We start from the raw sequence: 27,735 nt of genomic DNA, 5'->3' as shown, positions 1-27,735 counted from the left end.
CAGGCAGATGAGATTATTGACTAATCTCAATAATAATTTAAAAAAATTACACCACCACCACTCTGGTGACTTAAAATTATAAAAGACAGAGACACAAGAAACAACCTGAATGTTTTGTTATATTTTAAAATTCCTTACCTATTGTCAGGGTGTCACTTTCATGGTCACTGCCAAGTCCAGCATCTGAACTGCTCTGAGACACACTGTCATCCTAATGAGAAAAGAAAAGGCGATCCAATTATCTCTTATCTGAACAAAGTCAGGGTGTTTTTTTAAAGAGAGAGAGAGAGAGAGAGGAAATGTAATTCTCAAGAAACAAAAAGGACACTGATATTATGTCTCTAAGGAGCCAGTGTGGTGCAGTAGTTAGAGTCTAGGACCTGGGAGACCAGAGTTGAAATCTCCACTTAGCCTTCAATAGAAAATGGGGTGTGGAGAACCATTTACGTACAATACACTGAGCTCCTTCTATGACTACACGCTATGATCAAACTGCATTATTGTACAGACTATAGGGACACGGGTGGCGCTGTGGTGTAACCCACTGAGCCTCTTGGGCTTGCCGATCGGATGGTTGGTGGTTCAAATCCCTGCGACGGGGTGAGCTCCCGTTTCTCGGTCCCAGTTCCTGCCAACCTAGCAGTTCGAAAGCATGCCAGTGCCAGTAGATAAATAGGTACCACTGTTGCGGGAAAGTAAATGGTGTTTCCATGTGCTCTGGGTTCCGCCACGGTGTCCCGTTGTGCCAGAAGCGGTTTAGTCATGCTGGCTACATGACCTGGAAAGCTGTCTATGGACCAACGCCGGCTCCCTTGGCCTGGAAGCGAGATGATTGCAACAACCCCCTTTGACTGGACTTAACCGTCCAGGGGTCCTTTACCTTTTTACTTTTACCTTTTTTATTTGAGACATATAAAAAAATTGTCCAGTAGCACCTTAGAGCCCAACTAAGTTTGTTCTTGGTATAAGCTTTCATGTGCATGCACACTTCATCAGATACCTGCACACGAAAGCTTATACCAAGAACAAACTTTGTTGGTCTCTAAGGTGCTATTGGACAATTTTTTAATTTTTTATATATTTCAACTGCGTCAGACCAACACGGCTAACTACCTGAATCTAGAACCTTTTTTATTGTACAGACTATTTCTGGTTGTGAGCTAAAGGAATAGGATATGCTACTTGAGGGGCCCTAAAATCTCCCCATTGTTTCTAGAAGAAATTAGCAAACTGCGCCCCTCCCCCTCTCCCCTTGACAGCACTTCTGAAAGCAGTACCTTTTTCAGGTAAGACACGGTGCTGCTACTGTTCCTGTAGGAGCTGAGTGAGGAATCCACGTCCTTCTTGACCAAGGTCAGATAATATCCAGTCCCCAACTGGTTCTTCAGGAACAGCGAAGAGCCAACGCAGCACAGTTTGCCGTGAGAAATGATAGCAATTCGGTCTCCAAGGATGTCCGCCTCGTCCATATGGTGCGTGGAGAGAATGATGGTGCGACCTGACAACCAGGAAGAGAAGAAGCCAAATATACCAGACTGGTTTAGTGACTGTGCACCCATATATTGTTCCGAACTAACGGCAGCTTAGAGAAAGCTGGTTTACGTTAAGGAAACAGCATAGCCCTACAGCATCATAGCCCCAATCCAACTGTGGGAGAGTGGAGGGGCTGAGGTTGCTTTTGGAGATGCAGTCATACCTCGGGTTGAAAACGCTTCGAGTTGAGTGCGTTCGAGTTGCGCTCCGCAGCAACCCGGAAGTAACGGAGCGCATTACTTCTGGGTTTCGCCACTTGCACATGCACAGACGCTCAAAATGACGTCGCGCGCATGCGCAGAAGTGGCAAAAAGCGACATGCGCGTGCGTGCCATCACTAGTTATGTTTGCTTCTAGATGCGAACGGGGTTCCGGAACAGATCCAGTTCGTATCTAGAGGTACCACTGTACTTATAGAAATGAGGGATCTGGTTGCAGATCTCCACTAATTCGTCTAGTTTGACTCAAGTCTTTAAAAACAGCAACCCATGACTGAGCTCTCTGTTCATACTAACTTTAATTAATTAATTTTTAATTACTATACAATTTTGTAACATGCAGAGAATAGCCTTTATAGAGAAACCAGAGATTGGAACTGAGGGAAGTCAGGGGTGGGATGTTTTAAGATAATATGTTTTGTTTAAATTCCTAATAAAAATTTAATAAAAAAATAAATATGTAAAGGTCTCATATACCATGAAGCTAACAGATGCACAAATTTCAGCCAAAGAAGTTCTACTGATATTTGCCAAAATTGATACAGGCTGATGCAATAGGAGTCTTATCAACATCACAATAAACTTTATTTTACTGAAGAAGAAAAAATAACAATTAATTTTTAATTAAATCTCATTTTTTTTAATTCTAAAAAAACGAGAAAAACACATCTAACCAGGATTTTTTGTAGGACAGGAGTCTTTTTAATACTGGTACACAAATAAAGAAAAGGACACAGACCTCTCCAACCATTTGCCAATCTTCCTTCTTCAGTTCCATTTGTGGATCCGTTTTCAAATTGCACAATAACTTACTTATATAGGAGAAGGAGAAAGGTGGGGATCTAAAATCTCTAAAGGCCAGCAATACCAGAAGGGAGTCATCAAAGAGACACCAGTACGTTTCCGAGCACAATTCAAAGTGTTGGTGCTGACCTTTAAAGCCCTAAACGGCCTCGGTCCAGTATACCTGAAGGAGCGTCTCCACCCCCATCATTCTGCCCGGACGCTGAGGTCCAGCGCCGAGGGCCTTCTGGCGGTTCCCTCATTGCGAGAAGCAAAGCTACAGGGAACCAGGCAGAGGGCCTTCTCGGTAGTGGCGCCCGCCCTGTGGAACACCCTTCCAGCAGATGTCAAGGCGATAAACAACTACCTGACATTCAGGAGACATCTTAAGGCAGCCCTGTTCAGGGAAGTTTTTAACGTGTGATATTTTATTGTATTTTTGGTTTTTATGGAAGCCGCCCAGAGTGGCTGGGGAGGCCCAGCCAGATGGGCGGGGTATAAATAATAAATTATTATTATTATTATTATTATTATTATCAGGGAACATAGTTGCAATGCAGAACCACTACACCATACAGATGCAACTTTTCACTGGGTCGCGAGAGGAAAAGGCAAGTGGTACCTTGGCGATATTTCACAAGCAGCTCCCAGATCCCTCTGCGAGAATAAGGGTCAACTCCAGCTGTCGGCTCATCCAGAATGACAACCTTAGAGCCACCTACAAAGGCCAAAGCCACTGAAAGCTTTCTCTGCATACCACCTACGAAGCAAAAACAGAGAAGATTCAGTCTAATTTAATCTAGGGTTCGATTCCGCTTTACCTGGGGCGGTCTGTGGAACTGCTGCTATGCACTTATGTGAATGCATGCATGGTAGAAGAGATTTAGGTCTAAGACAACATTCCCCAGCCTACTGCCCTCCTGGTATTTTAGACTCCCATCAGCTCCAGACAGAATAGTCAATGATCAGGGTGTATGGGCAATCTATCTGGAATATATTTGTATTTCGAGGAGTTAAGTGATCTGACTCAATTGCCCTCTCCTGCCGCCTCTTCCTTCCCCCTCCCTATCTCTTGTTAAGCTCCTTGATGGTTGGAAGGAAGTGATAGTGCTGGGTACCTTCTTTGATGTTGGACATGGTTTGGACAAAGTGAGGCATTGGGTAAAAGGTAAAGGGACTCCTGACCATTAGGTCCAGTCGTGGCCGACTCTGGGGTTGTGGCGTTCATCTCACTTTATTGGCCGAGGGAGCCAGCGTACAGGTTCCGGGTCATGTGGCCAGCATGACTAAGCCACTTCTGGCGAACCACAGCAGCGCACGGAAACACCGTTTACCTTCCCGCCGGAGCAGTACCTATTTATCTACTTGCACTTTGACGTGCTTTCGAACTGCTAGGTTAGCAGGAGCAGGGACCGAGCAACGGGAGCTCACCCTGTCACGGGCATTCGAACTGCCGACCTTCTGATCGGCAAGTCCTAGGCTCTGTGGTTTAACCCACAGCACCACCCGCGTCCCTCTCGAGGCATTGGGAGAGAGTGGCTAATGAATAATCTGGATACAGTTAGTAATGTATGACTGCAAGCAGCCAGTCAGGCAAGCCACAAGGGCTAGCTATCCAGCTATCAATAAACTGGATGGTTTGGGGCAGGGATTTGGAGAAGCTCATGCATGGACTGATCGGCCACAGGGGCCATGCAACCTGAGGCTACTTGGGGGAGTCACTTGGCCACTTCTTGAGGCTTCCAAGTGGCAGGTTGAAGAGCATGCTTGGCACACATATACTGCTTGCTGTTTAGAATAAAATCTTTAATCTTCTCACTCACTCATGTTTTGTATTGCTTCTGAATCTCATTTTAAAAGAACCACCTTGCATGCGGCAAGACACAGGGATGGTGGGAGTTACAGTCCCAAAACATCCACAGGCATTTGGCTGCCAATTATTGGAAGCCAACAGACAGATTAGATGGGTCTCAGGCCTGATCCAGAAGATCTCTTGTTATGCTTTGCATGCAGGGGTATACAGGGCAAAGCAAACAATAGTTGCATTTGGCTGAATAAATGAAATTTACCAGAGAGTTTGCTTGTCTTTGATTTGAGTTTATGAGGCAAACCAACATCTATGGCCATCTGCTTCATCTCCTTTTTCACCAGCTTTTCCGACAGTCCCTTCAGGCGCGCATAAAACCAGATGTGTTCCTCCACTGTCAACCTAGGCGTGGGGGGAGAACGGCCACATTTTGGTAAGAAAAAACACACATATTGTCTGTTCCTTGTCATCCAGTTTTAAAGTGCTAACATGATAATGAAAATACATACAATTGTACCTTGGATCCCGAATGTCTTGGTACTTGGGACGTTTTGGTTCCCAAATGCTGCAAACCTGGAAGTGAGTGTTCCGGTTTGCGAACATTCTTTGGAACCCAAATGCACGACAGGGCTTCTGCAGCTTCCAATTGGCTGCAGGAGCTTCCTTCAGCCAATCAGAAGCCACACTTTGGTTTCTGAACGTTTTGTAAGTCGAACGGACTTCCAGAACAGATTCCATTCGACTTCCGAGGTATGATTGTATTCAGAGGCGGAATCCCAAATTAGGCATGATAGGAAACTGCCTTATACTAGGTTGGATAACTGATATTGTCTTTGCTGATTCTCTCTCTCTAAACACACACACCCCCCCGCCACCATCACAATCGTGGGAATTTTGCTAGTTAAGAAACAAATGAAAAGGTGGAAGGGAATGGTGATTCATAGCGTGACTCACTCATCAAACAGGACATTGTGCTGGGGGCAGACACCCAGATTCTTCCGGATGGTGCTGAGCTCAGAACGGATGTCTTTGCCAAGGATGAAGGCTGTGCCCGAAGTTGGGGGGAATAACCCAGTCAGGATGGACCTAAATATAACAAAAGGGAAGTTAAGCGCAAACAAGCAAAGCAAAGCATGACTTTGGAAGGTGTTTTCCCACCGTACCAATTTTGCCCTCTTACATTGTGGTGGTTTTCCCAGCTCCGTTGTGTCCCAGGAAGGAGGTAATCTGCCCTTCATAGAAATTCAGAGTAAGGCCATCAACAGCCAGTTTCTTGCCATCACGGTAAACCTTCACCAGGCTTTGAATCGACACCCCAAGGTGAAGATGACTTGGCTCTTCTTCCATGCAGACTGTTGCAACAGGAAAGCAAATCTACTTAGTGAGGAACGGCATGTTTATAATACCTGCAAGCTACCGTATTTTTTGCTCCATAAGACGCACCTATTTTTTAGAGGGGGGATGCAAGAAAAAAATATTCTTTAAAGGGAGCGCTGAGCAGAGCCTGTATGCATCCCAGGCTCTGCTCAGCGCTCCCTTTCATGAGCTGCATGGAGTGTGTGTGCAGCGCTTGCAGGCTTTTCCGGGAGGTGGGGGAAGGGACAGAGGGGCTAAGCCAGAAGCTAGAACAGCAAGAGGGAGCACTGCGCAATGATCCCTCTCGCTGTTCTGTCTTCTGGGATAGCCGTGCAGCCTGCATTTGCTCCACAAGACGCACACACATTTCCCCTTACTTTTAAGGAGGGGGAAAGTGTGTCTAAATAGAGCGAAAAATACGGTACTTCAGCACTGGGCTGGACAGCAAGGGGCAGAGAGAGAACTGGGGTGTGACAAAAAAAAAATGGGTTTCCTGTATCCAAGGGGCTGCAGGTCTTAAGAAATCGAACTGAGAACACCAGGGAGCCTTAAACACTGGAAAGGATTCCATCGGAGAAGCCTGGTTTGCCACTGAATAAAATGTAGGAGAATACCAGTTGCTTACTTTCAGATGAATTTTTGTGAAGAGAAGGGGTCTGTTGCTCTCCAGATTGCTCACCACACCAGTAGGACTTCGTAAAGGGAAAGTACCAGGGTCTGGGGATGCCGTATTGACCTAAACAAAAAGGGACAAAATGACCTGGGTGAGACTTGGGGGGAAATCATTCAGATGTGCAGAAGATAAGATGATTCTCCCGGTACTGAATTTTGCAAAGATTGGAGCCCGATCTGTCCGTATTATCTAGTCACTTTACCAAACACCCTTCCCACACCTTGAGGTGGCTAAAGGTAGTTTGTATGGTGTAGCTTCAACCCGCCGGAAACAATCCAGCCAAGGGAGTGAATGTGCTTGGACTAACCACAGACCTGGGGAAAGGAAGGATTGCTAACGGCTGCAAGGAACACTCTGCCCTTGATCTTTGGAGGAAGCAGCTTCATAACAGTGATGTAAGAGGACCAAAGGCATTTCACTGCCTCAGGTGAAGGACAAGACAACACCACTGTCCTGTTTCATGCACAAAAGTGGGCTGGGTTAGCACCTGAAAGCTACTAAAATGCTGGCACCTGAAGAGCATCCTCCATTGCAGGACAACGCAGCTCTGTCCTCTTCCCCATAGCCTCTGCTGCCTTAGGCGACCAGCTCACTTTGCTCAACAGCAGAGTCAGCCCTGTCTAATGCATAACCTTTTTATTACATTTTCAGATTTTACAAGTTCTTTTAAACAACAAATCTCTCATATCCGCTGACTTCCCATCCGCCCTTCCGCAGTGTTCTAAAGCTGCTATGTTACAGTGGCACCTCGGGTTACATACACTTCAGGTTACATACGCCTCAGGTTACACACTCCGCTAACCCAGAAATAGTGCTTCAGGCTAAGAACTTTGCTTCAGGATAAGTACAGAAATCGGGCTCCGGTGGCGCGGCAGTAGCAGGAGGCCCCATTAGCTAAAGTGGTGCTTCAGGTTAAGAACAGTTTCAGGTTAAGAACGGACCTCCGGAATGAATTAAGTACTTAACCTGAGGTACCACTGTACTTACATTTTACCCATTACGTTTTAACATAACCATGGTATTTTTTCTTCCAAACATTCCACAGATTATTTCCATTCTTCAAAAAAAAAAATCCCTCCTTTAATTCTAACAGTTGGTCTAGCCATCTCAGCATATTCCACCATCTTCATAAGCCAATCTTCTTTCAGTGGGACTTCTTCTTTCACATTTTTTGCATGAAGATTATTCTTGCCACCGTTGTAACACGCATAAACAAATCAAACAATTCCTTCAGAGCACAGTCAGCCTCGTCAAGGCTCTTGTACCTGCTATCTTTGGTGGATCTACAACAATCTGTCACCGCTCCTCCTCCTGTGAGACTGCCGTTTCTGGGATCTCCCATGGCTGGATAATAATATGGAAACAGCAGCATCCCTGACTTCCAAAGGGAGGGGAGTGGGGTAATGGGAAGTAATGGGCTAAGACGGAGAGAGATTTGATGTGCTACTGCTCACCTGGAAAGACAGCCTCGATGTACCAAGTCAGAACCCCATACAGCAGACTATCGAACAGCATCATACACACAGAAGTTGTCAGGTTGTAGCTGTCTCCTTCCAAAGGGCTCATGAAGACATTGTCCCATTGCAACCCAACACCCTGCTCTTCAAACAGGGAAAGGTACTCACTGCCAAACCCAAAGGCGACCGGAGAAAGCAGGCTCTGCAGAGGAAAAACACCAGTTAACATCCTGGGTGCATTCACTCACTCACTCATGTTTTCAGTGCAAGGAAAGATTAACCCTGCCATAATGGCAACAGGGAACAAAAGCAAAAGCCAATTCAGCTGTTACCAAATGGGTACCTGAGCTAGTTCCACATGGGTGGGACAAAGGATGCAGTTCCTTACCATCTGGTTATCGTCTGTTTAGTATGGAGGCTGGCAATCAGGTGGTGAGGAACTATACCATTGGCCCTGCTCATGTAATCTCGAAACCAAATATTCCTGGAGCAGATTTGGAATAAGTTGGGGGGGGAAGAGTTTCCAGTACCACTATGGGAAACATACACACACATCCCACGAGAATTCCTGAGAAGGACAGTGTTTGTGGTTGCAACTCTGTGTCAACAGAAGATACAACTCATGCGCTCCTTGAATGCCCTTTTTATAATGATCTTAGAAACAACCACATTTACCCATTGTTAAGATCACAGAAGGGAAGCTCACCCCTAGCAAAGACTTGTTTTCTGCTGTCCTATGTAGAGACGTATACAGTCATACCTCATGTTACATTTGCTTCAGGTTACACATTTTCAGGTTGCATCCCACAGCGACCCAGAAGTAACAGAACGGGTTACTTCTGGGTTTCACTGCTTGCGCATGCACGACGAATTGCAACCCGTGCACGCGCAGACGTGGGTTGCGTTCTGTTCTGGTTGTGAATGTGCCTCTGGAAAAGGTCCCATTTGCAACCAGAGGTACCACTGTATATACTTCAGAATATCTAAATTTCTTGCTAAGGCTCTACAAATCTGTGCTATTAAACTTAAAGGGGGTATGGGAAATGAATTATCCTTTAAAGGTTAAGGAGCAGAAATGTAAATCTCTATTATTATTATTATTACTACTATTACTATTATTATTATAGTTATCATTTGTATAATGGCTGCCTGCTAAAACACAATGAACTGACTTGATCCCAACTTTCCCCCAAAGTGCTAAAGGGTGTAGGTAATATACATATTATTTTCATAATAACCCTGGGAGGTAGATTAGGCTGAGAGTTGGTAACTGGCTCAACACTGCCCAGTGAGTTTTGTGGCCATGTGGTCATTTGAACTCTGATTTTCCAGGTCCTAATTCAATACTCTAACAACTACACTGGTATAGTGAAACCAATTAAAGTTTGATTAAAAGTTGAAAGAATTAGGGAATGGGGGAAGGGGATGTGCAGGACCAACGCCCCCCCCCAAAAAAAAATTAGTCCAAGAAGGTCTGCCCAGACCAGATTAAAAAAAGATCTCTCCTTGCTGGCGGTGCTATCGTCCCCTCGCCACCCCGTCCCCCTTGCACTGACTCACCGCAAACGTTTTGAGAGAGAAGGTCATGTAATCATGCCAGGCAAAATTCAATGTGCAAGGCAAGTAGAGAGTAAAGTAGATGATCCCCGCACAAGCTGCCGCCAAGTTGGCCCTTGAGAAAAAGGTGCTGATGAGGAAGCACTGTGTTATGGTCACGATGCCAAAGATAGACAGGAAGACAAACACCACGCTGGGGTCACTGTAGGGCAGCAGGTTTCCTTTCTGGAGAAAGAGAGGACCAGTTGTACAGCCATGAAACATTTGACAATTCACATTTCATCATTGCTTTATTATTATTATTATTACAACTTATTACCATTACTAGCATTACTGTTATTATTTGTACACACCTGCGGTGGTTTACATTAACAAGTGGGGGCAAACATGTGTTTGCAGTAAGCAAGTTGATGTGTCAGACATACAGAGACAGTCCTATGGGGCCTGGCAGGGTAGGATATAGATCCTTGGCCAATGTGTTTAGCTATCAAACCCACATTTGCTACTGTGGAATATGTGAAAAGGCGCTTAGCCATCCCATCTTACAAAAAAAGAATGGTCACCACTGAGCTCATGTGTTCTTTCTGAAGACAATATTATTATTATTATTATTATTATTATTATTATTATTATTATTATTAGCCACTCTGGGCAGCTTCCAACATATACAAAAACTTCCTGATACAGGGCTGCCTTCAGATGTCTTCTAAAGACAGATGTGTTGTCTAGTTACTTATCTCCTTGACATTTGATGGGAGGGCATTCCACAGGGTGGGCTCCACTGCTGAGAAGGCCCCCGTCACCTCACTTCTCTCAATGAGGGAATCACCAGAAGGCCCTCGGAGCTGGACCTCAGTGTCTGGGTGTGTGTGTTTGTGTGTGGAGATGCCCTTTCAGGTATACAAGGCTGAGGCCGTTTAGGGCTTTAAAGATCAGCACCAACATTGTGCTTGGAAACGTACTGGGAGCCAATGTTTCAGAACCAGTATTCATTGACTACTATGCTCTGCTATTATTTTTACGTTCTTGTTCATCCTTAAGGGAGCGCAGGCAAGCAATTTATACCACAGGATGCATTCTTCTATCCCCTTACCTGAGAGTAAGTCCCATGGAACCCAGTGGGACTTACTCAAGAACATAAGAAAAGATCCGTAGCTAAGGTGAGAATTGAACAGTGGGGGATCCTAATATTGCAGTAGATCAACAGTTGTGGGTTAAACATCCTATTAACCAAAGGAGTGAGACCATGGAGCCAGGCTAACCTTGAGGATGAGCGTCAGGAGCCCAGCGCTCATGAGGATGGGGATGAGACTGCTAATGAACCAGCTGAGCCAAAGGGTGCCGTTGTTTAGGCCCATAATCCTCATGGTCTCTTTCAGGCGGGCCTCCTTTTCGTACACAATGCCCTTGACGATCACGGCCACAGAGTAGATCCAAGCCAGAGTCATGAAGAGGGGCATGGAGCCGCTCATGACACGCAAGAATCTGCAGAGGGGAAACCAGAGGAAGGCCAAGACTTGGGGTTATCGTTTATTGGTAACAAGTTTAAGGCAGACCAAAAGAAATACTTCGTCATGCAGTGTGTAATTCACCTTTCAAGATTTGATGGCGGCTGCCTGCCTGCCTGCTTACAAAGCTTTTCTAAAGAATGAGAATTTGTCTATGAGTGGCTACCATAATAGCTAAACAGAAAGTCGATGTTCTGAATGCTGGGGAAAACAAGGGGGAGACCATTTCTGCCTGGTTTCAGAGCCATCTGTTCAGCCACTGCTGGAAACAGAATCTAGATTGCCCTCTCCTCCCCCTCCAGCGCTATCTTGGACCCAAGAAGTATGAGCTGCTCTAGGAGGCTAACCTGCCACCATCTTGAAAGCTTTCTCAAAGATGACCCATGGAGGCTTTATAGAGAAGCTTGCCCTCCCCTAGGAAGTGGCATTTTTGATAAAATGTCACCCCTTGAAGAAGACTCCCAAACCCCATCATGGAGGTTCTCTCCTGTCACTGCCTCTGCAGTCGGGTGAAGAACCAGCTCACGTTTCTCCAAAATCTGCCACCCCAAAACTCAGGTCCACTCTGACTTAAGCAGAGTCAGCCACGCCAGGGGACCACTCACTCAGAGACTGTCACTTACACATCATCCACATAACAGGGGTAGGGCATCTGCTGAACGTAGACTCCCGTTTTCTTCTCGGAGCCGGTCACAGTACGGATGATCGCCTGCTCTATCACATCCTGCAAGTAAGCAAAGCCTCCCCAGACGTAGCGCATGTCCTCAAAAGGATCAGCCCGAGGACCTGGATCCCAGTACCTATAGCACCAAAGCAAAACAATAGTTGGGTCAGAATTCTCACGCCCATTCCTGTTAATCGCGAACCTACCAAGGCCTCTTTGAGGACTGCTCACCCGTCCTTAATTTTGTTTGTTCTCTCCACGCTATCGATGTCCATCCTTATCTTGTACTTGACATGTTGCGGCAACTTCACGCTGCTAGGAGTGATTTCGGGGAAAACGATGCCTGCCCAAAACCTCCTCTGATCCAGCAGCTCCAGGGACTTGTCGATAAGCCGCACTTCACTAGGCATGGCTTCCAGTTTGTCCAGATTGACACACTGCAACCACGACGGACAAAATGAATCAGAACCTGGGCTGAAGTTTCTTTGAGAAGCAAATATTTGCGCAAACACTGAAATAAGAAGCATGCACCATTTCTGTCCGATTAAATGCTACAGTGCCAGTGTGGTGTAGCGATCATAGTGTCAAGACTAAGATCAAGAATGGTGGAGTTGACTTTGACTTACATCATCAAGTCGAAATGTAGCTTTCCCCCAAAAGATGTGGGCTCAGCAGACTGGGTACTCTTAGGGACACCTAAGCTCTAGTCCATTTGGCCAGCTAAGGAGGCCCACTGAGGACATCTTTTCTGAGAGTGCTCTTCCCCCACCACCCAAATCCTGAAAAATGGCCTTGTGTATTTCTTAGGACCAGTTTCTGTTCTGCAGTCTATTGCAGAAATTATTCTTTCTGAATTGACTTGGAGAGAGAAAAGGAATAGCCCCAATAATAATGAACAAGATCAAAACACTAGTAAATATGAGACTCACTTCCATGAAGCGGGAAATAGTCAGAACAGCATGGTCAGTTTCATTGAAAGCTTCCCTCCAGGTGCGGGTTGAACCATTCACCGGATGAACATCCTCTAGGTTCTTTGCCAAGAACAGGGATAGATCTTCTACAGTCCAGCTTGAACCCATTAAGTGGTGTTTCCAAAGGAACTTGTTCTTCAGTAACGTCTGGTGTTAGCAACATAGCGAAAAAACTTAGTGAAATTCACCATGAAGTAAGAGCAAAGAGCATAAATAGCATTTCACAGATCTATTGCCTGTGTTTGCACAGAACAGCAGGATGAACAAACCAAGAAGCTTTGGCTTCCCATTACACCCAACCCATGGATGGTGGCCTCTTGTTCCCTAACAAACCATGATCAATGGCCAGTCTGAAGCCATTAGTTTGGGGCTAACTTACTAAGGAAGCCACACACCATAGTCCTGGGTTTAGATGGAATGGGAAGCCAAAACTACTTGATTTGTTTGTCACACTTGTACCAGGGGAGGAGTAAGTGATCAGGCAACCGACTAAAGCGTGCTGCTCATCCAAAGTAAACCATGACAAGCCAAGATGTCTGGATTGTCATTGCGAGAGAACACAGTCACTGTCAGTCTTCCCACTTGCAGCTCAATCTCAGGCTTACTGCTACTGGACAAAACCTCTTTCCTACACCTACACTAGAATTCAGATTAGGTGGGAAAGGCTGCTCATTATTTAATGGTGTATTCCACTATTCTGGGCATGCCCAAACTGCTTGTCGCCTAACTTTCAGTTGCCTGGTTATGAGCAATTGGGTGGAATATTGCCTGCGTAAATTTGCAGGCAGTATTTCTGTCCAGTTGCTCACTATGATCACTGAAGGAGGGGCCTGGAAGACCCCTGAGAGGCCAGGCTCCCTCAGGCTTCCTTGTGACAGTGGTCCTGAGTAGGACTCTAGCGACACTACTGCTACACAGGGCATAACCTGAACTGGGTAAGCTGAACATTCACATGATAGCTCAGTTAGCTATCATATGGGACAGCTGCATATTCCTGTATTGCAAGGGATTGAACTAGATGATTCTTAGGGTCCCTTCCTACTCTATAATTCTAAGATTCTATGATGGTCTTGTTCTGCTCATTGTCAGATCTGAGCCTTCCCTTTCCACAATTTCTATTTTTGGCTCACTAGGCGGCAGCCTTGTACAACATCTCAGCAGGGAAGCGACAGCCGTTGCTGAAAGCAAACAAACAAGGCCCTGTTGAAAACTGGAGAGGGGCAAGGGAAGAAATTTGTTTCAGCTGCTTGGCGATTGTTAAAAGCACTGCCAGCACTGTCTAGAGAGCACAGGCAAAGAGGCAACGAAGCATAAATGGAATATTAACGTCATAACACAGGGTTCCTCCAATGCCATGAAGCCAGAGGGAGCCTCTCTCGCAAAGCGAGCTACAGGGCTCTTCAAACGAGTTAGGAACAAATCAGAAACTGGGCATATCAGATTCCCCCCCTCCCCTTTTTAAATGCATGTTCCGTATTTATACTGTGTCAAAGAGTTCAGTTAACAAGTTGAGGTGCCATGGTAACCAGGGCCAGCCATTATGCAGTGGGAGGTGCCCCCGTTGGCCAATTTGGGAAGGTATCATCATAAATCAGCAACATGTCTATTTCCCAGCTTATGCTTATCTCCATGAAGGACAGCCATGGTAGTGGCACCAAAATTTGGGGTCGTATGTGTCACATTAGTATGTTTATAGTTTGACCATAGAGAAGAACTTAATGAGGATGGTTTTGGCTCTGTGTTACACATTATGCTTCCCTCTTAACAGCGAAGGGGGAAGACCCGTTCCAAACAGCAGCCCAGGGCAACGGGACACACACAAGGAGAGGGAATTTTGGAAAATGTGGGTGAAATGGAAGGTATGCAGAAAAATATTTGAAATTTGCAAATGGAAAGTGAGTAAAACATAGCAAAATCAACAACTGCACATGAATACTGTCCTAATGCTTCCACGGAACTCTGGCAGGATTAGGGTTGCCATATTTCAGAAAGTGAAAATCCAGACAAAAAAGTTGTTTTGAGCACTCCCCTGCTGTACAGCACCGAAGATTTTGGTCCCTAACACTCTGATACAGTCCACAGGCACACGCCCTGTTGAAACATCGAAACAAGTCACAACATCATGTTGCAACGCCCACTTGTTTTCCTTCTGATTAATCTGTGCAGAAATGGGAAAGGGAGGGAGCCATAAAAAAAAAAGACCACCATCCGGCTGGGCGGAAAGGTCATCCACCAGAGAACCTGGCTTGCATCCTCTCCGGGACATCACAGAGCACACTTTGTGCTCTTGTGAACTCTAAACAAAAAGTCTGTCTTTAGAGAATGCTACCACCTGAACATCTCTCCCACTGTCACAACTGACCATATGTGCTGCTGCAAAATGTATCTGCTGAGGGAGCTGGCCAGACACTTCTTGTTTTCTGGCAGCAGGTACACAGGCAGCAATGAGGTATTCTCCTCACACGTGACAGTCCCTACAGTTTCTCTGTTTTCTCACAGAAGTTGTGGGTGAGTCAGGCTCCATAAGAAAGCAGTGGATTTAACAAAAGAGTTATGTGGTCGATCTGGATCTGAACAGGTTATTAGGCTTCCAGGGTGAGTATCTTTGATTAATGGGACATCCTGAGCTTTAGGTCACTGGTAGGACAGTTTTCTTCTCTCTCTTCCTAGTAAGCTTCATGGCTTGAGAAGGAAATTTAACCCCCCAGCAATGCAAACTACATCACACTGGCTCTCCAATAGCAAATAGCACACTGACCTTGTATTGGAATTTTTTAAAGGCAATATTACAATACAAGAAAGGTTGAAATGAATTATTGTTGCCATTCCAAATAGTTATTTAAATGCAATGCTTGTTTTTCACACATCTGGATAGAGCCAGTATGACCTGCATCTGTTTCCTCTGTTAAAACGGGTGAGGTAATATTTAATCACATTCGTCTCTAGTTCAGCGCCCCATGTAATGTGATTATGGCAGAACTCAACATAACAGTGTGTGAAGCCTGCCTGTACTTGAATAGCCCCTCGTTTCACATTCATTATGGGCCATGTCCTTGGCAGGTGAACACACACAGAAGCCTGTGGAAGGGAGGATGCAGGCCTGATTTATATGCTGGCCAGAATCTGCCTGAGTTGTGCACAACAAATCAGCCAACCTGGCACTTGGGGAAATCACAGAGGGGAGAGCTATTGTCTAGAAGGAATCACCTTCCTGCCGAATCTCAGGTTAGAGTCACGTTGCACAGACAAGGAGAACCTGCCCAAGCAAGCTTGTCAGAAGAAATGAGGTACTACATAGACATGCACACACTCGCTCGAGGCCAAAGCGCCAATCACGATACCAAAGTAAACAGATTAAAATCACTTCTTGTAAACTGGTCTCCCAAGAAATATCCAATGTTATCTGAGGAGCGAGAAGTTATGGCATACTGACCCGAACTAGATCCATTTCCTGGCTTTCCTCCATGAACACTTTTATCTTTGGTTTTATCTCCTCCCACATCCCTCCGAGATCACGGAAGACACTCAGCTCCTGGAACGTCTTGTTTACCTGCCAGGATAGTGAAAGGCTCAAAGGTGACATCGAAAAGGTGACAACCAGGGACAGAAATTCGTGCCCCCCCAGATGATTAAGTTGTTTATGTATGCAACAACAGCGGCTAGGGTTCTCTATGCACAAAAATGGAAAAAGTAATTCCCACCAAAGAAGAATGGATAAGTAAGGTGAGGAACTATGCTGAACTGGCAAAGTTAACAGCCAAAATAAGAGAACTTAACGATGTTTGCTTTGTGGAAGAATAATATTGGTGTTATGGTATAAGAGTTTGAAGGCAGCGTGTAGCAGAGGGGGAGAAATAAAAACACCATGGAAAATGGGGCGGAAAGTCGGAAAAAATATAAATTTATTATTTATGTTAAATTTTTGAAAATTTACTTTAAAAAACCAAAAAGGTGACAACCTGCAGAACAGGCTAAAAAGAGTGGCTCTCCCTGACTTCTGCCCTAAGAAGAAGCAGTGTTGGCTTTATCGTTCAGTATCAACGGCCCTTGATTCGATTCTGGACATTAGAACCCAGTTGCAACATCTCCCCCACCCCACCCCCATCAGTCAAGCAGTTTATTACGTCTTCCTCCCCTTTTCTGCCCCTTCAGCTTTGCAACATCAAAGCATCAAGCACTGCAGTGCTTGAACATAAAACCTAGCTGTTCTTGAGCATCTGCCTGGGTCAGCAAATGTAGCATGTGAGCGAGGACCTTACGAATGTTAAAGCAGAATTGCATAAATGAGCAGAACGTTCCAGGACAGCATATCAGCACAGAATCTGCCAGAGTTACAATGGCACAGGATTCAGCAAGGCCTTCGGCAATGTCTTCTTATGGACAAGAAGTGCTGTGCAAACCACGTTTCCCGAAAAGGGAGAAAAAATGCCCAAGAGTATAATGTATACACTAAAAAAGTATGGCTGCACACATGACCCTACCTTATACTGAGCCGAGTTATTGCTTCATTTAACCCAGTATTGTCACTGGAAGTTCTTTAAGGCTAAGCAAAAATGCCATCTTCTAAATCTGCCATTCCACTTGCAGTCAATTTGAAGGGGTATTTGAGTGTTTTGGGGGAAGGATTTAAAGTCTTCAAAATGTTAGCAAATACAATGGCAGAGGTTTCTTTTCTATCTGTTTCTCCCTCCCTCCCTCCCTCCCTCCCTCTCTCTCTCTCTCTCTCTCTCTCTCTCTGCAGTCCAGCTGCAGGAGCAGAGGTCTACGCAATGGTTGTTTGGCTTCCTGGCCAGCTCACAGATCCACCCACCCCAACAGTCACAAGGACAGGGAGCAAGGCAGGGGCTTCAGGGACATCAGCAAACTGGTTAGCCAGACATGAGTCCATTCAGAAGAACCAGGAAGCGGACACAGCCTCTAGTTCTTATATAAGCTGCCAGTAAGAGTTGAATCATTGTTAGAAGGAAAACCTCATTGGTGCTCCAAGCTCCAGAATACAGCCTCCTCCAGACTGGGAAAATGCGACCAAGTGCAAACTATGCGGCAAGCGGCAAGTCCACTTTGACCCCCTACTCCAGCGGTTCCCAACCTGTGAGTCCACAGATGTTGTTAGACTACAACTCAAATCATCCCTGAGCTCTGGCCTTGCTAGCTAGGGGTGATGGGAGTTGTAGTTCATCTGGGGACCCACAGGTTGAGAAAGGCTGCCCTACTCACTATTTTCAGTTCCCTCTTGTGCATTTGCTGCAGGAGCCCCGACAGCAGCTGTACAAAGCAAGCCCCCCTTCCTTTGAACGATGTGGAATTGGGATCTTACCTCAGACATGACTGCCCTTGTTGCTGGCGTGTCAGGGGTGTACAAGACCTTCCCCATAAGCAAAGGTTTCAGAGCTCTCCATATGATTCTGGAAAGTGGGCTGGACTCCAGCTTCTTCATGAGGTCATTGCAGTAGGGTGCTTAAAAAGAGTTTAAAAGAAGAAGAAGAAAAGAAAAGTTTGGATTTGATATCCCGCTTTATCACTACCCGAAGGAGTCTCAAAGAGGCTAACATTCTCCTTTCCCTTCCTCCCCCACAACAAACACTCTGTGAGGTGAGTGGGGCTGAGAGACTTCAAAGAAGTGTGACTAGCCCAAGGTCACCCAGCAGCTGCATGTGGAGGAGCGGAGAAGTGAACCCGGTTCCCCAGATTATGAGACTACCGCTCTTAACCACTACACCACACTGTATCTTTCTCACCTTAATCCTAGACAGCACACCCAGTATAGACAAGTGCTATACACCCATCATCATACTGTAGCTTCCTGCATCTTTGAAAATAAAAAAGGACTGCAATCCAAACGATCTGCCCAAAATTAATAAGCATGCACCGGGTTCCACTTACTTGTGTAGTTGTCATAGAAATCGGCAGCATCTTCATCAGTGTTGTTGCCTCCAAACAAAGCTTTGTAGTTGCTGTCTTCATACCAGTTGAGAGACTTGATCTGCAATCCCCCTCCCTCAGGATGTCCACAAACTATTCGGGATACCGCCTGGTAAATTTCAGTAGAAGAACTTGTGTTGTTCACATTGGTTAGGAACACCACCTCCTGCCGCATGTCGCTCCAGCTTTTCATGCTCCCGAGCTTTAGTTCAAAAGGGGAGGGAAAAAACAGGGGTTCACCTACAGATCAAAACTCGATCCATTTTCCTGTAAAACTGGTAACAAATATTACACCAAAGATCAATTGGTTCAAAAGCATCCCGAACAAACCTTAAGATTTCCTATTGTGTCCAATGAACAGAAACTGCTTGCCTACCAGTTGCTATTTGTGCAAACTGCTTGCGTTCCATTGCATTCCCCGCCATTCCATGGAAGGCGTGGAATGTATTCTTCTTGGGGAGCAAAATCCATTCATTCTCTCACCCCAGAAGAGTCACCTTCCTTTCAGGTGGAGTGTATGAAGACAGGATATCAACAGGCCAAACTAATGAGCAAGCCGTTCTCTCCAGTTTCTAAGGACTAATTTTCTTGGGGTTATGTCTGTCTATAATTTGGACCCAACTTTAGTTACAGGCCACTGGAGTATTCCCAGTTTGATTTCGCCAGCAAACAGAATGTGTGAGCCTGATCTAGCTCCATTATTTTTAATCGCAAGCAATGGTATTTTTTGAATCACAGTCAATACAGCAGAAGATGAACTTCTACTGAACAATTAAAAAAAAGGTGCTTCTACATTGTACGGTGCATATCCAAATATCTGGAAAGGAATTTGCAACTCATGTTATGTTAGGAGAGCATTTCATGAGTACAATGATGAAGTCACACGTCCAGGGGGAAAAGAATCATTGGAGCCACTGGGTAGTGTTCAATTAATTTTTAATCATCGTAGTCCCATTGACTAAGTTAGGCCCATTAATTTTAATGGGTCTACTCTGACCCATTGGCAGGGAAGGAAATCCTACGAAATTAGATCTTTAAGTATTGCAGCAGCCAAATGTAACCCACAACTCCCTTTGTTTTATTTGTATCCTACTCTCTTCCTCCAGGAAACTCTTGGCTAATCCATTTTATCCTCAGGACCTTCCTATGAGATGGCGCAGGATGAGAAAGAAGGCTCCTATTGCTGAAATTGCTGGAATTCAATTCCAGGACCTCTCAGGTGCCACTGCCATTCTAAGAGGGAGGTGTTCGCGGTGAGTTCTGGCACCTCTTTTTCCAGAAAAATACCACTGGTTATATGACACCATAGTTAGGCTTTCCGTGTCCTAAACTCTGCTTCGTTCCTCTTTCCTTTAAGGCTTATACGCCACTGCTCAAAAATCACATATGACATGAAGTCGAAGAACATTCAGGCGTCCTGATAGTTCTGACATCCCAATTGTCGTGATCTGCCACCTAAATTTAAAAGGAAGAGAAATAGCCACGGTCTTTCCAGAGAATTGACATAAGAGTGACTGTACAAGACGTGACAGGAACATTGTAGAGAAAAGTGTGCGAAGTTCTTGCATTGCTTGACAGCACTCAAGGCAGTGGGTTTATAATGGTATAGTTCAAAAACAGGAGAAGGGAGAAAGGAGGGGAAAATAAACTCAGACCCTAGTTCTTAGGTATAACTTTCTTATGACAAGAAGTCACACATGCTGAAATTCCCATTTTTGCACAACTACTAAAGGCGAAGATGCCTGTCCTTTTTTATCTAGGCATTTTACTGGGGGGGGGGGAGAGGGAGCGAGAGAAAGAGAGAGAATATGAACAACAGTGTGCAGTAGCATACAGTACAGTGGTACCTCGGGTTACATACGCTTCAGGTTACAGACTCAGCTAACCCAGAAATAGTGCTTCAGGTTAAGAACTTTGCTTCAGGTTGAGAACAGAAATCGTGCTCTGGCAGCCCGGTGGCAGCAGGAGGCCCCATTAGCTAAAATGTTGCTTCAGGTTAAGAACAGTTTCAGGTTAAGTACAGACCTCCGGAACGAATTAAATACTTAACCCGAGGTACCACTGTATTAGGAAGCTGAAAGGGAGTTCCCCATGATTGTTTGCCACTATCCATTCTGACTGCTACAGTCACCCAGAGACTTCTGAACACAGGAAGTCCAGTTCACAGGCTGCTGTGCAAGCCAGATTTAAGAGCTCCGCCAATGGCACAAAACTCAACGGTTTCTAAACATCAACGTTTCCTGAAGAAGGAATTTCAGAACAACTTTTACTGCAATAAAAGCCTCACGAGATACGTTCGGAACAAGCCGCCTCTTCCCAGCTGCCCAGTTTTACATCCAGCCCAATTTCATATGGACTTGTCTGGTTATGGCTGCCACCTGTCCATGTTTTTTTTGTTTTTTATATAGCTAAGCTGCAACCATTCAAAGTACAGTGGTTAAAATTTGCATACATTTAAATAGATTAGTAAATGCATATCAGTGGCGTCTGGAAACTTGGTTGCCCTGCACTGCCCCTCCCCCCCAGACAGATGGCAGCCGTACTAACACAACACTAACCTAGGGAGAGAAAAAATGCTGGACTTAATGTCTCTATTCCTATACATACTTATCAGAGAGGATTTAGCGAGCCATGACATTAAAAAGCAAATTTTGGTCATGCAGTTCAGAGCAGTTTTCATGCAAAGCCTCCAAGCTGTCTTTGTTTTGAAGTTGAATAGGACAGCAAGAAAAGGTACTGACTGCCGTTTGGGAAGACTGCCAAAGAAAAGTCACATTCCTCAGCTATCCAGCCACATCAGCAAAGAGAATGTCACATGGTTTTGATTTCTGTTTTTTTTTTTAAACTCCGCACCAAAAGAAAAGAGAGAAAAGGGGAAAGAATGAAACATCATCGATGCTCAAATGATGCAACAGGAAACAGCTGTAACCAGAAACTCATAGGCAAACTTTTAGGATAGTTAAAACTGGCTGCAGTTTTATCTTGGTTCCAACCAGATTTTTCTGCTAATTTCCATTTGCCAGCCAAAAAGAACACAGCAGGTTCTATAACTCAACAGAGGGCAATCTACTCCTAGGAAACAAAGTGGTTGAAGCAACAGGGAAAAGGGGGTGGGATATTGCCCCCGCTCCTGCTCCTCCGCAGGAGTACAGTTTTTAACAACCTCAAGTGACCTCACCGCAGCTCCGCAGAGAGGTTATTATAGTTCAGGGAGGAAAAGCTTCAGGAACAGTAAGAGAGAAAGAACAATAGGTGTAGCTGAATCTCCACCCCTCGTTACTTGTTTAAAATGGCAACTTTCAAACTTGAGGAGAAAACGTTTTGAGAATGGCAAAAAGCAACAACAACAACAAAAAGCACTTGGCAGAAAAGGTTAGGCGGAAGAAAAGAGGCAGCTCGTTTGCTCAGGAAAGAACCCACGGCATAACTTCATTTACTCAAAGGGCTTGGAAAGAGAGCTCCAAGCTCCCAAGCCAAAACAATGAACCTGAATTTCCAAAGAAACCATCCACTATCAAAAGCAGTTTCGACAAGGAAGTTCAGATCCGCTGTCTCTTTGGCTGGGTACACACCAGAGTACCAATGCGCATCTGGGTTGCGCAGATCTGGTTCTTCCATGTGCACTTCTGTGCACTACTGAGCACATTCCATTGACCTCAGTATTTCCTGCCCACACTAGTGGACAGGCTTGATAGGATGAATTCACATTGCGTACTGTTATCTCCTCCCGGCAGTCAGTATTCTCCCATCCTCCCAGAGTTCTGGAAACTTGAGGCCCATTGTGGGCATGTGCACAGATACTTGTTCACCTATGTGCACAGCCAATTTTTAATTTCATTCTCGAGCTACAAGTTTTACGATATACCAGGCTTGTACAAAGCAGCTGGTTACAAACAACAACAACGTGTGTGTGTGTGTGTGTGTGTGTGTGTATCAGAACCAGTCCCACTAGCAGCCCACTTTACATCGTTTCCCCCCTTTTTATAACATCTGCAGATCAGGAAGATCCAAATTAATTGGGGGGGTAGGTAAAGGGTAAAGGACCCCTGGACGGTTAAGTCCAGTCAAAGGTGACTATGGGGTTGCGGCGCTCATCTCGCTTTTAGGCCGAGGGAGCCGGTGTTTGTCCGCAGACAGCTTTCTGGGTCATGTGGCCAGCAGGACTAAACTGTTTCTGTTGCAACAGAACACTGTGACGGAAACCAGAGCACATGGAAACGCTGTTTACCTTCCTGCCGCAATGGTACTTATTTATCTACTTGCACTGGTGTGCTTACGAACTGCTAGGTTGGCAGGAGCTGGGACAGAGCAACAGGAGCACACTCCATCGCAAGGATTCGAACTGCCAACCTTCTGATCGGCAAGCCCGAGAGGGTCAGCGGTTTAGACCACAGCACCACTCGCATGTGGCATGCCACTTAGATGAGAGCAATGCCATGTGGACAAGGTGACAAACGTGCATACCTAGGATGCATCGAAAGCACTTTAAACTGTTGTGTGTGAGTTAAACTGAACTTCCAGTGTTTCTGTGCCCAAAATGCATGCATATCAGAATGCTTCTATGGAGTGGTGTCGCAATCCCGGCGCTGCAGCCACATGTGGAGCATCCTCTGTTCGTGGCTGCAGCTCTGAGCAGAGGATCTCAGCACCATCTGTACAGCGTTGGAGCAGTGCCAGCAGCAACAAACTGCTATACAGCGCATGTGCAGCATCACTATGTACAGCGCATGCGTGCGACGCCGCACATGCGTTGTACTTAGCGGTTTGCCGTGGCTGTAGCGGCGACGGAGGGATCCTGGCACCATCTGTACGGCACTGGAGCGGCACCGGCAGCAAACTGCTATACAGCGCATGTGCAGCATCGCTACGTACAGCGCATGCGTCGTACGTAGCGACACCACATGTGCACCCTCCGTAGCGACGCCCGCCCCAGGTGTCACAACGCCTTCCTTTGCCCACAACAGGGTGGGGAGAGCTGAACTGCTTCTTCTTCTAATGGCTCCTCCTGGGCTCCCTCCACCACAAGGAAGGGCAGCCTGCACCTGGCCCTGGCAGACGTAGCGTGCATGGCACAAATTGGAGATGGGAAGCAATCTTTGGTTAAAGAGCCACGTTAATGGCTTGATGCATTTGTGATGTCCAGCAGAGCAGAAGCCTCTGCCCAGAGGCAGCAGAAATGCGCTCACAGGCTTCACCGAGCTGCCCAGGATTCAGAGTGATTTGGATACCTCAACTGGGAACATCGCTGTATCAATGATCTGAGGCACGAGACAAAAGGCACAGCCTACCTCCCTAAGGAGCTTCCCGAGGCTCTCCATGAAAGTCTCCGTGGTTTCCTTGAGATCCTGAAGAGTGGAGTTGGAGGAGATTCCTTTCTGGAATGACAAATGGGGATTTAGTTTTAGAAGAATCTTAATTGCAACACAGCAGATAGGAATCAGCATCATCATTTGCATTTAGTACTCAGAGGAGGATGAATAGTGGCATTTTGTATCAGCAAGGGCATCTCTCATGCGTGTAGTTCAAGGATCACAAGCGAAGCCAGCACTCACTCAAAAAAGGATGCCATTTGGCAAGAGAAGGAAGGCACCTCCCTCCTTCCTCCTGTGTTTCTGAAAATTCCTCATGAGAACCAGCATCTCTGGCCGTCTCACTTCCCATTATTACCGCTCTAAACAATTACATTAAATGGGCCTGGGCATTAGCTAAGCAAGCGGAAAGCACAAATCCATTTGTTTCAAGAAACTCTGGCTGCTTACACTGCACTGAAAACACTACCACAATTACTGTGGGACATAAAAAATAAATAAATCACAACAAATGCCTGCAAGATACACATTTTGGCAATGTGCCTCAGATTGGGCCTTTGCACCTCAATCGTTAATCAATTCCATCAAGGACATATGAAATGGAGCCCCCAGGATATGACAGTCAGCCAAAGTTACTTCACCCTCGGGACATCACGTTATTGTGCAGGCTTGTCCACATGTGTGAAAAGTCCTGTGCCTGGAAAGCACAGATTTGAGAGGTTTTACACTTGCCCTGTGCTTCCTAGGCAGGGTCCAAGTGGTTTTCTATTTGCCCTGCCACTTTCCCTGGGGAAAACCCACTCTTTAGCACTAAATGGGAGCACGTGTCAATCCACGGAAAACCCATTTGACATTTGCTCTGACTCAATGGTAAAAAGCAGGTTTCCTAGGGGTCAAGTTGTGGGGCAAGCAGAACTGTGGAAGCTCTGTGTCTCATATTCTCATTTTGGAAAAGAAGGAAGGAAGGAAGGAAGGAAGGAAGGAAGGAAGGAAGGAAGGAAGGAAGGAAGGACACCATATTTAATGGCTTGATTCAGGTTACACAGCATGAGTTTTGGCACATATTTTTCCCATTTGCTCAGCTACAAGGACAAAGACGCCTATGTATACTATAGCATGTGAGTTACAATACAGATGACACCTAGGAACAAAAGAAGCTTATACTGAGTCAGATCATTGGCCCATCTGGTTCACTATTGTAGAGTCGAAGCTAATTGGCCACAGCTCTCCAGGGTTTCAGAAATAAGCCACCTCCCCTAGCTCTACCTTTGAGATTTATGCGTCCACTGGCTTCCCACCACTCCGAAAACATTGTATCAACCGATAGCACCACAGAGCTTATTAAAACTTAATTGCCATTGGCATTACAGATCCACATAGCTCTATTTTCCAGCACTGAAACATAAATTGTTGATAAAATAATTGTTTTAAAAGAAATTAGAACCCATGAAAACTCAATTAAATTTGTGTTTCTCCAGAGCTTCAGAGCTAGCTGCCTGCCCTGGTGCCATCTTCACCCCTTAACTCTACCTGGAGATGGTTGCAGTTTGTACCAATGACCATCTGCATGTGTTGGGTGTTCAGCCTTTATTTCCAGCTGGTATTATTCAGTGTTTCTTTCATGCTACGGGAACACTAAAATGTCACCCAAATAATTTAGAAAACATGCAGACAACACAAGGGCTTTCAGAGCTGTTCCAAGTTCCTTTGTGGCCTCTGAATGAAGCATGAATCACAACCATCACAGTCATCTGAAACAGCCACCCACACAATATAATAAAAGACTGGGTCAAGATTATTCATGAGAAATATCCCTCCAACCTTTTTTAATCATTCATAGTTCGTCACACCCTAACGGCCTACCTTACTGGTTTATGAACACATGATTATGATTATTATCATCATCATACATTTATTTGGAGATGACAGCTTTCCTTCCATTCCAGAGCCAGCCTGAATCATTTTTGTGCCTGCACAAAAGCTAATCAGGTTGCGAGTTCAATCTTATTTCAACACTGCTGATCATACAGTACCTTCCAATGCACTTGAGGGCACCAGGATAGATTGAGAATAGAGGGTAGTCCATGTAGCACAACACAGCAATATTTGCTTTCCAGTCTTTTTACATCTACCACCTGAGGCAGTAGTCTGCCCACTTAAGCTTTCGCTAGAAGAGGAAAGGTATCACCAAATGTGGAGGATTAAGAAATGGACACAGATTTGCATAACATTTCTATATGGGAACTCATATGCATAGAAGCAAACTCAGACATAATTGCTAATATTTAAATAGAAATACAGTGGTACCTTGGGTTACAAACGGTTCGAGTCACAAACACTTTGGGTTACAAACACTTTGGGTTACAAACTCCGCTAACCCGGAAGTAGTACCTCAGGTTGAGAACTTTGCCCCAGGATGAGAACGGAAATTGTGTGGTGGCAGCAGGAGGCCCCATTAGCTAAAGTGGTACCTCAGGTTAAGAATGGACCTCTGGAATGAATCAAGTTCCTAACCCGAGGTACAATACATCTATCTCACCATCGTATGGAAGGCTGTGACCAGGTGACATGTTTGCCTGCCCAGTTTGCTGTTGGAATAGCAACTGTTGAAGGGCATCATCCAAGGCCCCTGCTCTCCCTTCTTAGGGTCCAGCCCCTTTAAACCATACTTGGACCTAACAGCCCTTCAAATAGGACCTTCAAACAGAGGACCGACCTCTCTAAAGTAAGACACATGGCCACTGCCTCATTCTACATAATGGATACTCCTGGCCTGTTCTTCATAATTTTAGAAATCTCCTTATGTCCTGTTCATGTATCTAAATAAGCAGTATCTAGAGGTGAGGGGCAGGTGAATATTATATACTTTAAATAGTGAGAAGGCTTGGAATATCATTGGGAGAGTTATTTGTTTTGTTACTATGTTATGTATTTTTGTGGGTTTTATATTGTAAATCGCCCTGTGGTGCTTGGATGAAGAGCAGTATAGAAATAACAAATAACAACAATATCATCACAGGGTTCTGTCTTGGGCCCGGTCTTATTCAACATCTTTATCAACGACTTGGATGATGGACTCAAGGGCATCCTGATCAAATTTGCAGATGACACCAAACTGGGAGGGGTGGCTAACACCCCAGAGGACAGGATCACACTTCAAAACGACCTTGACAGATTAGAGAACTGGGCAGAAACAAACAAGATGAATTTTAACAGGGAGAAATGTAAAGTATTGCACTTGGGCAAAAAAAATGAGAGGCACAAATACAAGATGGGTGACACCTGGCTTGAGAGCAGTACATGTGAAAAGGATCTAGGAGTCTTGGTTGACCACAAACTTGACATGAGCCAACAGTGTGACGCGGCAGCTAAAAAAGCCAATGCAATTCTGGGCTGCATCAATAGGAGTATAGCATCTAGATCAAGGGAAGTAATAGTGCCACTGTATTCTGCTCTGGTCAGACCACACCTGGAGTACTGTGTCCAGTTCTGGGCACCACAATTCAAGAAGGACACTGACAAACTGGAACGTGTCCAGAAGAGGGCAACCAAAATGGTCAAAGGCCTGGAAACGATGCCTTATGAGGAACGGCTAAGGGAGCTGGGCATGTTTAGCCTGGAGAAGAGGAGGTTAAGGGGTGATATGATAGCCATGTTCAAATATATAAAAGGATGTCACATAAAGGAGGGAGAAAGGTTGTTTTCTACTGCTCCAGAGAAGCGGACACGGAGCAATGGATCCAAACTACAAGAAAGAAGATTCCACCTAAACATTAGGAAGAACTTCCTGACAGTAAGAGCTGTTCGACAGTGGAATTTGCTGCCAAGGAGTGTGGTGGAGTCTCCTACTTTGGAGGTCTTTAAGCAGAGGCTTGACAACCATATGTCAGGAGTGCTCTGATGGTGTTTCCTGCTTGGCAGGGGGTTGGACTCGATGGCCCTTGTGGTCTCTTCCAACTCTATGATTCTATGATTCT

The 27,735-nt window shown here is 45.4% G+C and overlaps 1 protein-coding gene across 1 annotated transcript in view; it reads right to left on the bottom strand.

Moving 5' to 3' along the window:
* Positions 1-27,735, bottom strand: part of ABCA1 (ATP binding cassette subfamily A member 1) — a 104,063-nt gene that overhangs the window by 27,590 nt on the left and 48,738 nt on the right. The window contains exons 8-24 of the mRNA XM_082204465.1: positions 23,738-23,824; positions 18,411-18,651; positions 17,845-17,984; positions 15,961-16,077; positions 12,486-12,674; positions 11,788-11,993; positions 11,516-11,692; positions 10,647-10,869; positions 9,388-9,609; positions 7,825-8,029; positions 6,323-6,433; positions 5,522-5,693; positions 5,296-5,427; positions 4,604-4,743; positions 3,157-3,294; positions 1,278-1,498; positions 139-211 (exon numbers count right to left, since the gene is read on the bottom strand). Of these exons, the coding sequence (XP_082060591.1) occupies positions 139-211; positions 1,278-1,498; positions 3,157-3,294; positions 4,604-4,743; positions 5,296-5,427; positions 5,522-5,693; positions 6,323-6,433; positions 7,825-8,029; positions 9,388-9,609; positions 10,647-10,869; positions 11,516-11,692; positions 11,788-11,993; positions 12,486-12,674; positions 15,961-16,077; positions 17,845-17,984; positions 18,411-18,651; positions 23,738-23,824 (2,794 nt within the window). The remainder of the gene's footprint in view (positions 1-138; positions 212-1,277; positions 1,499-3,156; positions 3,295-4,603; positions 4,744-5,295; positions 5,428-5,521; positions 5,694-6,322; positions 6,434-7,824; positions 8,030-9,387; positions 9,610-10,646; positions 10,870-11,515; positions 11,693-11,787; positions 11,994-12,485; positions 12,675-15,960; positions 16,078-17,844; positions 17,985-18,410; positions 18,652-23,737; positions 23,825-27,735) is intronic.

Source organism: Podarcis vaucheri, assembly GCF_965113315.1.
Source record: "Podarcis vaucheri genome assembly, chromosome: 17".
Classification (NCBI taxonomy): Eukaryota; Metazoa; Chordata; class Lepidosauria; order Squamata; family Lacertidae; genus Podarcis; species Podarcis vaucheri.
This window is presented reverse-complemented; position numbering and strand designations above follow the sequence as displayed.